Raw genomic sequence first — 12,427 nt, forward strand, 5'->3', positions numbered from 1 at the left:
CTTCATTGGTGTCCATGTCAACACATGAGAATGAATATGAAAACATTCAAAAAAGAAAAATAAATCTTCAAAAACTCATGTCAACCTTTTTCATTGTCGACCATAGCCGTGTCAGTGTTTTGCATGTGCCATTTAATCCTGGGGTTGCCGTGAATCGCGAGCGGGGGTGGGGGGGAGGGAGGAGGTGAGGGGTGTCCGCGAATCACGGGAGGAGGGGTCGTGGGTGGATGCCGTGAATTGCGGGAGGGGGGGTCGCGGGGGGTGTGTGGGTGCCGCGAATCGTGGGAGGGGGGGACGCGGGGGGTTGCAGTGAATCGTGGGAGGGTGAGTCGCGGGGGCGGGGGGTTTGCCGCAATGACAGGAGGGGGGTCAGGGGGGGGGAATCTCGGTAGGGGGTGTCGCGGGGGGTGGGGCGCACCGCGGGAGGGGGGGCCCGGGGGGTTGGCGCAAATTGTGGGAGGGGGGGTCGCGGGGTGTCTCGGGGTGGGGCCGCAAATCGCGGGAGTCGCCGCGAATTGCAAGGGGTGTGCTGCGAATCGCGGGAGGGGGGTCGCCAGGGGGTGCCGCGAATCGCCACAAGAAAAAATCAACATAGAAAGGTCAACACATGTAAATGTTGACATAAGTGTGGCACTTCATTGGTGTCCATGTCGACACATGAGAATGAATATGAAAACATTGAAAAAGTGAAAAATAAATCTTCAAAAACTCATGTCAACCTTTTTCATTGTCGACCATAGCCATGTCAGTGTTTTACATGTGCCATTTAATCGTGGGGTTGCCGTGAATGGGGGGGGGGGGGGGGGAGGAGCATACCTCCCAACATGACCCTCTCCAGGAGGGATACATTGCTCTGTTTCTGGACTTTCTTCTTAATTTATGGATTACCATCACCTGTGCTTAAACACCTTTCTTATCAATTACCCTGTTTAAAACAGGTGATAACAATCATATATTAAGATGGAAGTCCACAAACAGAGCATTCTGTCCCTCCTGGAGAGGTTGGGAGGTATGGGGCGCTCACCTGGTGTGTCTGGTGAGTAGCTGTGTCTTTGCTGTGTAACATGGAGAGGCAGAGGGTGTCTGGCACTGTGGGCACACTAGGCTGGTTCTCTGTCATGTGAGTCAGTCATGTGAGTCAGAGGCTCCACCCAGCGTTACAGCTTCAGACACACTTTGAGTGACAGATGTAGCCAAATATATAAGAGATATACTGTATAAGCTTTGTGGCAGGCTTGCCTACCCTCCCGGAATGGCCGGGAGCCTCCCGGAAATCGGGTCCTTCTCCCGGCCCCCCGGGAAGGTGGGCAAGTCTCCCGCATTCTGGGATTTGCCCCGCTCCATCCTTGCCCGCTGGTTAAAATTACATGAAATCGCTGGTACGCGGGGAGGGGGCGGGGCTTAAATGACGCGATCGCGGCATTTCGCGTCATTTCGCGGCATTTAAGCCACGCCCCCTCCCTCTCGGCCCGCGAATCACGGAGGTTTTCGTCATGGGGGGCGGGGCCAAGTGATGTCAGCCTTGCTCCCGCCCCCCTGATGTGTTGCCTCTCCGGGCTTCTCCCGGAAAGGTGAAGATAAAAGTAGGCAAGTATGCTTTGTGGATATTATTATATGACACAGTATATTAAAATCTATTGTAAGTGTGAAGTGTGGTGTGAGAACTGTGAAGGTCAGCTTTTGGTAGAAATAAATAAATCATTTACAAAGAATCCATTATAAATGAATACAAATGATGTCTCTGACTCCCAGATTAGATCGTTGAATTGTCTCTCGCTAAATAGAAAACTGTGAACAGGTGTTCCCCTTATTAATGGCTCATTTATGTAAACAATTGGAATTATTAATCGAATTAAGCTCTCTATGAACTATCGGAATAAATAAGGAAACTAAACTATAAGTGTGTTTTTGACAATAGATATAAGATGTTATAACGATTTTGAATTTAGGACTATATTACCGGACACACTGATTTTACGTATAGTAACTGCTTAATGACTAATGATTGAATAATAGAGACCAATATAAGGCATGTCAGCCTTTAAATAGCACGCAGGACAGCTGAATGGTATCCGTCTTGAAAAAGTTTCCTGTGCATCGAGGTTACGAAACGCGTTGACGTCATTCATTTCTTCAGTGGAGTCTCCAGTCTGTTTCTAGCCGGCGGGCATCTAACACGCTGAAAAAGCTGCGCTGACCCAGACCAGCTTAAATACCGACTAGCAGTACGGACGCCCGTTTCCATCCGCGGTGATTACACTCTGACCGGCTCCCCGCTCCTAACAACTAAGTGGGTGAGATATATGCCGGCACCAGTGGGTGCGCACAAAAGCACACCAGCCATTTGTCATATGGCGGGGTACACTCTGTGAGTATACAAGGATCTACTTACCCTATCTGCTTCACCCGGTGATTGACCTCCTGGCCATCACAACTGTTTTTTGCGTGTCACCATACATGCTAAAAGAACTGTCTACAAATATATACCGGCTCTAATTGTACTAACACAGAGACCCCAACAGCTTATTCCACTGCTATTAGAAAGAACAGCTCACCATACGTTGGTTCATCTCACTTGCTGCTGGAGACCCCGTACTTCTAAGTGCTAGTCACAAATCTAAAGCGCTATTAAGAGCTCTATAATTTAATTTATTTTATTTCATTTTATTGTATGTATTATGTATTTTTGGTGTAAATTGTCATTATATTTTTGATATTTTTTATAAAAGGTTATACTATACAGTGTGTCCGGTTTCATCATTTTTATTTAGCAGCTATTGGCCACGTAACTTTACAGCAGCGCAAAGCATCAAATCTTCTTTCTAGATTCCATGGGGAGATGTACATTTATTACTGAAATCTGATCAAATACATTCTTCATCCTTGTGTATTGTGTATCGTTGTATTGTTGCGTATCATTGTGTATGTGACATCCTGGTGGTGTGTGGATGTCTCTCGGCAGTTGTCAGTGTAATCCAGGGCTGGGCAACACCGGCCCTCCAGATGTTAATGAACTACACATCCCAGGATGCTTTGCATCCTCGGGGCCGGGGATGGTCGCACACACGCGAGCTCCCATCCACCGGAGCTTACATCCCCGGCCCCCAGAGCAGCGGGGAGACGCAGACGAGGGAGGACGGAGGGGAAGAGGGAAGGTGACCTGGCGGCAGCTACCCGGCTTCCGACGGCACGGTGTCCACCCTCCCGGCCGCACCGCCAAGGCCCGGCACGACGTACGATACACAGCAGCGTGACCTCTACTGCGAGGTCAGCGCCAGGGAAGCTAAGGGAAGCTTCCGATCACAGACGGATCAAATACCACCGCCGCCGCCGAAGACACCCGCGGCACGGAGCTGGCCCCCGGGAAGACGCTGGTGACTCAGGGCCCAGGAGGGAGGACCTGGCGGTATGATCACAAAGACGGCTGCGGCCCCCCCCCCGGCGCCCGGCTGACCCTCACATGAGAAGCGATCAGGCCGCAGGCCCCGGCTGCTGATCCCCAGCACCAGAGGCTGTAGAAGACATTTTATGCCTCTGGCGTCGCCCTCCAGGGAGGAGGTACGTCTGGACGTCTGGTCCATTGGAACTCAAGCCAGGGAGGGCCCAACTCCAGCCCTAGGCCCCACTGACTCCATCAGGCCCCAGTGACTCTTTCTCCCCCCTGCTGGCTCTCCACGCTGTTCCCCTACAGGAAGCTGGCGCCGCAAATGGCTGCCTAGGATCTGTGCAATCAGCATATGTAACCCCCTGTGTACCCTGTGGTTCCCCTGTGTGAAAACTGTACTGTCCCTGCTATAACTGCGGTATCTTGCTCATACTGTTACCACCCAGCTGCTGCAGCGACCAGTGGCGCCGCTGATGGCTGCCTAGGCGCTGTGCAGCTTGGTGGGTATATGTTCTGTGTGATACTGTAATGTCCCTGCTTATATTGTCACCTACCTGGCTGCGCGGTGCCTAGGCGCTGTGCAGCCTGGGGGTATATGTTCTCTGTGTGACACTGTACTGTCCCTGCTTATATTGTCACCTACCTGGCTGCTGCAGCGACCAGTGGCGCCGCTGATGGCTGCCTAGGCGCTGTGCAGCTCGGCGGGTATATGTTCTGTGTGATACTGTAATGTCCCTGCTCATATTGTCACCTACCTGGCTGTGCGGTGCCTAGGCGCTGTGCAGCTTGGCGGGTATATGTTCTCTGTGCGATACTGTACTGTCCCTGCCTATATTGTCACCTACCTGGCTGCTGCAGCGACCAGTGGCGCCGCGGATGGCTGCCTAGGCGCTGTGCAGCCTGGTGGGTATATGTTCTCTGTGTGACACTGTACTGTCCCTGCTTATATTGTCACCTACCTGGCTGCTGCAGCGACCAGTGGCGCCGCTGATTGGCTGCCTAGGCGCTGTGCAGCTTGGCGGGTACATATTCTCTGTGTATACTGTACTGTCCCTGCTGTACAGCTGTGCTACTCGATGAGCATGTGTTGCCAGCATGAAATGTGTCTGTAACCTATGTAATGCCTCTTCCCCCCCCCCCCCCTTCATCCCTGCTTGATGCTGCACTGTATATCCACAACAAATTCCGAGTGTGCGCAAGCACACCTGGCCAATAAAGTTGATTCTGATTCTGATTCTGATTCTGATTAGTTTTGCTATGTGGCCATGCTGAAACTGATGCAAGGCATGCTGGGATGTGTAGTTCATCAACATCTGGAAGGCCGGTGTTGCCCAGCCCTGGTGTAATCTGTGTGGTGTATCATGGTGTATTGTGTATCATTGTGTATGTGACATCCTGGTGGTGTGTGGATGTCTCTCGGCCAGTTATCAGTGTAATCTGTGTGGTGTATCATGGTGTATTGTGTATCATTGTGTATGTGACATCCTGGTGGTGTGTGGAAGTCTCTCGGCGAGTGTAATCTGTGTGGAGTTTGAGCTTTGTGTGCACTCAGTGACATCCACAGCCGGATAATGTGGACTTTACCCTCACCAGATATAATCAGTGAGCACATGACACTGTATCACTGACATCTCCGTCAGTCACCTGTCACCGCGCACACTGAGAGACCTGGGGGATAACGCTACCACTGGCGGTACATCCCGGCACACACTGAGAGACCTGGGGGATAAAGCTACCACTGGCGGTACATCCCGGCACACACTGAGAGACCTGGGGGATAACGCTACCACTGGCGGTACATCCCGGCGCACACTGAGAGACCTGGGGGATAACGCTACCACTGGCGGTACATCCCAGCGCACACTGAGAGACCTGGGGGATAAAGCTACCACTGGCGGTACATCCCGGCACACACTGAGAGACCTGGGGGATAAAGCTACCATTGGCTGTACATCCCAGTGCACACTGAGAGACCTGGGGGATAACGCTACCACTGGCGGTACATCCCAGCGCACACTGAGAGACCTGGGGGATAACGCTACCACTGGCGGTACATCCCGGCACACACTGAGAGACCTGGGGGATAAAGCTACCACTGGCGGTACATCCCGGCACACACTGAGAGACCTGGGGGATAACGCTACCACTGGCGGTACATCCCGGCACACACTGAGAGATCTGGGGGATAACGCTACCACTGGCGGTACATCCCAGCGCACACTGAGAGACATGGGGGGATAAAGCTACCACTGGCGGTATAGCCCAGCGCACACTGAGAGACATGGGGGATAAAGCTACTACTGGCGGTACATCCCGGTGCACACTGAGAGACCTGGGGGATAACGCTACCACTGGCGGTACATCCTGGCACACACTGAGAGACCTGGGGGATAACGCTACCACTGGCGGTACATCCCAGCGCACACTGAGAGACCTGGGGGATAAAGCTACCACTGGCGGTACATCCCGGCACACACTGAGAGACCTGGGGGATAACGCTACCACTGGCGGTACATCCCGGCACACACTGAGAGATCTGGGGGATAAAGCTACCACTGGCGGTACATCCCAGTGCACACTGAGAGACCTGGGGGATAACGCTACCATTGGCGGTACATCCCCGCGCACACTGAGAGACCTGGGGGATAAAGCTACCACTGGCGGTATATCCCAGCGCACACTGAGAGACCTGGGGGATAAAGCTACCACTGGCGGTACATCCCGGCGCACACTGAGAGACCTGGGGGATAAAGCTACCACTGGCGGTACATCCCGACACACACTGAGAGACCTGGTGGATAAAGCTTCCACTGGCGGTACATCCCGGTGCACACTGAGAGACCTGGGGGATAACGCTACCACTGGCGGTACATCCCAGCGCACACTGAGAGACCTGGGGATAACGCTACCACTGGCGGTACATCCCGGCACACACTGAGAGACCTGGGGGATAAAGCTTCCACTGGCGGTACATCCCAGCGCACACTGAAAGACCTGGGGATAAAGCTACCACTGGCGGTACATCCCGGCACACTGAGAGACCTGGGGGTTAAAGCTACCACTGGCGGTACATCCCGGTGCACACTGAGAGACCTGGGGGATAAAGCTACCACTGGCGGTACATCCCAGCGCACACTGAGAGACCTGGGGGATAAAGCTACCACTGGCGGTATAGCCCAGTGCACACTGAGAGACATGGGGGATAAAGCTACCACTGGCGGTACATCCCGGCACACACTGAGAGACCTGGGGGATAACGCTACCACTGGCGGTACATCCCAGCGCACACTGAGAGACCTGGGGGATAAAGCTACCACTGGCGGTACATCCCGGCACACACTGAGAGACCTGGGGGATAACGCTACCACTGGCGGTACATCCCAGCGCACACTGAGAGACCTGGGGATAAAGCTACCACTGGCGGTACATCCCGGTGCACACTGAGAGACCTGGGGGATAACGCTACCACTGGCGGCACATCCTGGCACACACTGAGAGACCTGGGGGATAACGCTACCACTGGCGGTACATCCCAGCGCACACTGAGAGACCTGGGGGATAAAGCTACCACTGGCGGTACATCCCGGCACACACTGAGAGACCTGGGGGATAACGCTACCACTGGCGGTACATCCCGGCACACACTGAGAGATCTGGGGGATAACGCTACCACTGGCGGTACATCCTGGCACACACTGAGAGACCTGGGGGATAAAGCTTCCACTGGCCGTACATCCCGGCGCACACTGAGAGACCTGGGGGATAAAGCTACCACTGGCGGTACATCCCGGCACACACTGAGAGACCTGGGGGATAACGCTACCACTGGCGGTACATCCCGGCACACACTGAGAGACCTGGGGGATAAAGCTACCACTGGCGGTACATCCCGGCACACACTGAGAGACCTGGGGGATAACGCTACCACTGGCGGTACATCCCGGCACACACTGAGAGATCTGGGGGATAACGCTACCACTGGCGGTACATCCCAGCGCACACTGAGAGACATGGGGGGATAAAGCTACCACTGGCGGTATAGCCCAGTGCACACTGAGAGACATGGGGGATAAAGCTACTACTGGCGGTACATCCCGGTGCACACTGAGAGACCTGGGGGATAAAGCTACCACTGGCGGTACATCCCGGCGCACACTGAGAGACCTGGGGGATAAAGCTACCACTGGCGGTACATCCCGGCACACACTGAGAGACCTGGGGGATAACGCTACCACTGGCGGTACATCCCGGCACACACTGAGAGATCTGGGGGATAACGCTACCACTGGCGGTACATCCTGGCACACACTGAGAGACCTGGGGGATAAAGCTTCCACTGGCCGTACATCCCGGCGCACACTGAGAGACCTGGGGGATAAAGCTACCACTGGCGGTACATCCCGGCACACACTGAGAGACCTGGGGGATAACGCTACCACTGGTGGTACATCCCGGCACACACTGAGAGATCTGGGGGATAACGCTACCACTGGCGGTACATCCTGGCACACACTGAGAGACCTGGGGATAAAGCTTCCACTGGCGGTACATCCCAGCGCATACTGAGAGACCTGGGGGATAAAGCTACCACTGGCAGTATAGCCCAGTGCACACTGAGAGACATGGGGGATAAAGCTACCACTGGCGGTACATCCCGGTGCACACTGAGAGACCTGGGGGATAACGCTACCACTGGCGGTACATCCTGGCAGACACTGAGAGACCTGGGGGATAACGCTACCACTGGCGGTACATCCCAGCGCACACTGAGAGACCTGGGGGATAAAGCTACCACTGGCGGTACATCCCGGCACACACTGAGAGACCTGGGGGATAACGCTACCACTGGCGGTACATCCCGGCACACACTGAGAGATCTGGGGGATAACGCTACCACTGGCGGTACATCCTGGCACACACTGAGAGACCTGGGGGATAAAGCTTCCACTGGCCGTACATCCCGGCGCACACTGAGAGACCTGGGGGATAAAGCTACCACTGGCGGTACATCCCGGCACACACTGAGAGACCTGGGGGATAACGCTACCACTGGCGGTACATCCCGGCACACACTGAGAGATCTGGGGGATAACGCTACCACTGGCGGTACATCCTGGCACACACTGAGAGACCTGGGGATAAAGCTTCCACTGGCGGTACATCCCAGCGCATACTGAGAGACCTGGGGGATAAAGCTACCACTGGCAGTATAGCCCAGTGCACACTGAGAGACATGGGGGATAAAGCTACCACTGGCGGTACATCCCGGCACACACTGAGAGACAGAGCCAGATTAAGGTCTAAATGGTCCTGGAGCTGAAAATGATCAAGTGCCTATTATGCACAATAATAGGGATTGTGGCCAGCACCTAATAATGTGGGAGGTGTGACCAGTGTTCTGGTTGGGTGGTCTGCTCATGGGTGTGTCTGTATTTGTGTAAATACTTTCAACTAATTATATATGCCTGGAAATGGCAGGGGGCTGGCATAGGAATAATGCAGGGAGATATATTGGCGGGTGCACTCCAAAGGTGCACCCGCAGGACGCCGATGTCCTAAGATACTTGCGGGGTGAGGCGGCACTCCAGTCATAAAAAAAATACTGAAAGCCGAAACTTGGTAGACAACATTTCAGCACCTTTTATGTGGTCACCTTAGTTTACCACACCATGTACCCCTTATACAAATCATGCAACACATTAGTAACCCCCTTATACTGTACACATTTTGCCACATGGATTGAGCCAAAATACACACTATTCCAGGCATGTCCAAACAGTGGCCCTCCAGCTGTTGTGAAACTACACGTCCCAGCATGCCTTGACATAGTTTTAGCATTCTCTAATAGCAAAACTGTGGCAATGCATGATGGGACTTGTCAAAAAAGCTGGAGGCCATAGTTTGGACATGCTGTAGTATACCAAACAGATTGAGCAATAATGCACAATATACTTCATAAATAGGGGGATTGCGCGCCAAAGGCGTGCATTAAAAATTTACACCATAATGCCCATTACTTAATAAGCCACACACCATCATCTCCATTACATATTATGCCAAACACCATAATGCCTATTAAAAATTATGCTACATAAGTGTTGCTTACCTACATGTTCATTGCCAGGGGTTCCATGTTCATTGCCAGGCGTTCCATGCTCGTTGCCATGGGGGATTACATGCTCATTACCAAGGGGGTATACATGCTTGTGGTAACTGGTGGACAGTCGCCGCCGGGCAGAAATGACAGCCGGGTAGAGAGCAGAGGGCTCCCCGGCTGTATTCAGAGCACTGCATGTCCTGGCTATTTGAAATAATATCCCTTTCACACCAGAAAATGCAGGGATTTACCCAGGAATATGGTTCAAGGATCATGCAGGGACATTCCCGGACTGGCCCCTTTTACACCAGCCTAGTCCCTGCATTTTCTGGTGTGAGGAGGAGAGAAAACCACCCCGCCCCCTTTAAACAACTAGCTATATCTTTGGAACATGTTGGCTTTGAATGATTTTGGTCCCGTGAAACTGGGCCGTTTGGTTCCAGAGAAATCTGTCCTCAAACAACATGAACAGCCATGAAATTACATTTCAGAAATGAAAAAAAATTGGTTTCCCCGCAATATCTCTATAACCAATGAACCCATATGGACCAGGTATCAGATTGAAGGCCCAGCGATTTGGGTTTGAGATCAACCTGGAGCTTCTGTGATGCCGGAGGGGAAACTGGCAGCCGTTGGAACCGGGTGGGAGTTGGAATTAGCGGGTCCCATGTTATTCTATGGGGAAACCGTTCCAGGTTTGCCTGGCGGTATCTCCGGTTCCCGTGGTGCTAGCTGGGCTCTTTGGAAAGCCCTGGCCCTCAGCTACAAAATGGGCCTATTTGGAGAGTGGGCCTGGAGCTATAGCTCCATCAGGCCCATTGTTAATCCGGCCCTGCTGAGAGACCTGGGGGATAACGCTACCACTGGCGGTACATCCCGGTGCACATCGTTCCGCTACTAATAGGATATATGTGCTTATATTTGCAATTGGAAATTCATTGGCTGCCCCTCCCTGGACTTCTGGGTTTCAGCCCCAAACGTCCCTCTCTGATGTCACGATCCAGTTACTAAACAAATGCTATAGTGTCCTGTTGTCATCAGCAATGTTTGCGTTCCATGCACAGTGCAGCAATCCTGCGATCACCCGGTGTCACTCTCCTTGTGGCTATACAGCTCACCCAGCCCTTCATGTCTGACAGTCTCAGCTCCCCGCGGCTTCCACACCACCATTGCTGCAAGCATGATGGGTGCAGCCATGTTTAGTCCAGTCCACGGTGTCTCTTGAGCCAATCCCTTGTGACCTGCTCTCCAGCTGATAACTCCAGCCAATCACGCTCACTGGTTACTATAAGGATCCTGGGTAAGAACTAATAAAATGACTATTGCTATGATTGTTCCACCCTGTATGGTTGTTTGATTCTAGCACCTTCCATGTTGTCCTGCTCCTGTGCACTCCAGAGACTAGCAGTACTGCCTGGCTCCATCTGTGTTCCTCCATCGATACTCTAGGTCAGGGGGTGTGATCTATGCTCCCAGTGGTGGCAATGGAGGAGGGCGTGGTCTCACGGTCAGGGGGTGGATCTATGCTCCCAGTGGTGGCAATGGAGGAGGGCGTGGTCTCCTGGTCAGGGGGTGTGATTTATGCTCCCAGTGGTGGCAATGGAGGAGGGCGTGGTCTCCTGGTCAGGGGGTGTGATTTATGCTCCCAGTGGTGGCAATGGAGGAGGGCGTAGTCTTACGGTCAGGGGGTGTGATCTATGCTCCCAGTGGTTGCAATGGAGGAGGGCGTGGTCTCCTGGTCAGGGGGTGTGATTTATGCTCCCAGTGGTGGCAATGGAGGAGGGCGTAGTCTCACGGTCAGGGGGTGTGATCTATGCTCCCAGTGGTGGCAATGGAGGAGGGCGTGGTCTTCCCGGTCAGGGGGTGTGATCTATCCTCCCAGTGGTGGCAATAGAGGAGGGCGTGGTCTCCCAGTCAGGGGTGTGATCTATGCCTGCGGTGCTCCCATGAGGCCATGCCCCCTGTCTTCACCATTGTTGGGGGTATGGCCTGTGCTGTGGGAGTTGCTGACCATGGCCCCATCCCTTCTCTGCAGTGAATATATTCTGTGCGCAGCATACTAAGCAGAGCAGTGGGTCGCAGGGGGGGGGGGGGGGACTCCCAACTGCACCTTTTCCCCTCACCAGGGGGACCCTGCCGGCCCCAGGCGGGATGCAGGATCATCCAGGTAGAGCCCCTGTTGCACGTTATGCCGGTAAATCCCCCTTCTCTGCCCGTGGCTCAGCGCTGTGTGTGCCCCCGTGGATCAGCGCTGTGTGTACCACCCACCACCCCCCCCCTCGTGGCTCAGCGCTGTGTGTACCACCACCCCCCACCCCCCCTCGTGGCTCAGCGCTGTGTGTACCCCCCGTGGCTCAGCACTGTGTGTACCCCCCCCCCGTGGCTCAGCGCTGTGTGTACCACCACCCCCCCCCCCACCGTGGCTCAGCGCTGTGTGTACCCTCCCCCCCTGTGGCTTAGCGCTGTGTGTTCCCCCCCCCCCCGTGGCTCAGCTCAGGATTTGGAGTAAGAGGACCATCAGCCGGAGACATATAGTTCTGTATTGGGGATACACGTATAGTACACAGGAGAGGGCAGATACTATTGTACTGGGATTATAATTCCGCCATTGTGTCTTTCTCCCGCAGTTCCATGGGGACGGAAGAGACCTGGAAGTTTTAACAGGTTACGCTGAACAGTATCCATACGCCTATCCCCTGTGGCTGGGGAACTTCTTTGCAACGCTGACTATTTGCCATCCTGACTATGCCAAGGCCATTCTGTCCAGGCAGGGTAAGAGCGGGTGTATCAGCCACTGGGGCGCATTCTGTATAGAGCGGGAAGGGGACGGTTTGGTGCCCTGGCCCAGTATAGCATTGCATGCCCTCCTATTATTTATCTATGCTGTCATTCAGGGGCCCATTTATCAAACTATATTTACACTAACTATAAACGCACGTTTTCAG

The 12,427-nt window shown here is 53.8% G+C and overlaps 1 protein-coding gene across 4 annotated transcripts in view; it reads left to right on the forward strand.

The window, feature by feature from the left end:
• LOC146026858 (cytochrome P450 4B1-like) overlaps positions 1-12,427 on the forward strand; it is a 100,015-nt gene that overhangs the window by 15,494 nt on the left and 72,094 nt on the right. For all 4 annotated transcript variants that reach the window (XR_014454558.1, XR_014454559.1, XR_014454560.1 and 1 more), the window contains exon 2: positions 12,110-12,254. Coding sequence is in view for 1 of the 4 variants with exons in the window: in XM_083157904.1 (XP_083014030.1) it covers positions 12,110-12,254 (145 nt within the window). In the remaining 3 variants the exon portion in view is untranslated. The remainder of the gene's footprint in view (positions 1-12,109; positions 12,255-12,427) is intronic.

The sequence above is a fragment of the Crinia signifera genome, chromosome 8 (genome assembly GCF_055691185.1).
Source record: "Crinia signifera chromosome 8, ASM5569118v1, whole genome shotgun sequence".
NCBI lineage: Eukaryota > Metazoa > Chordata > Amphibia > Anura > Myobatrachidae > Crinia > Crinia signifera.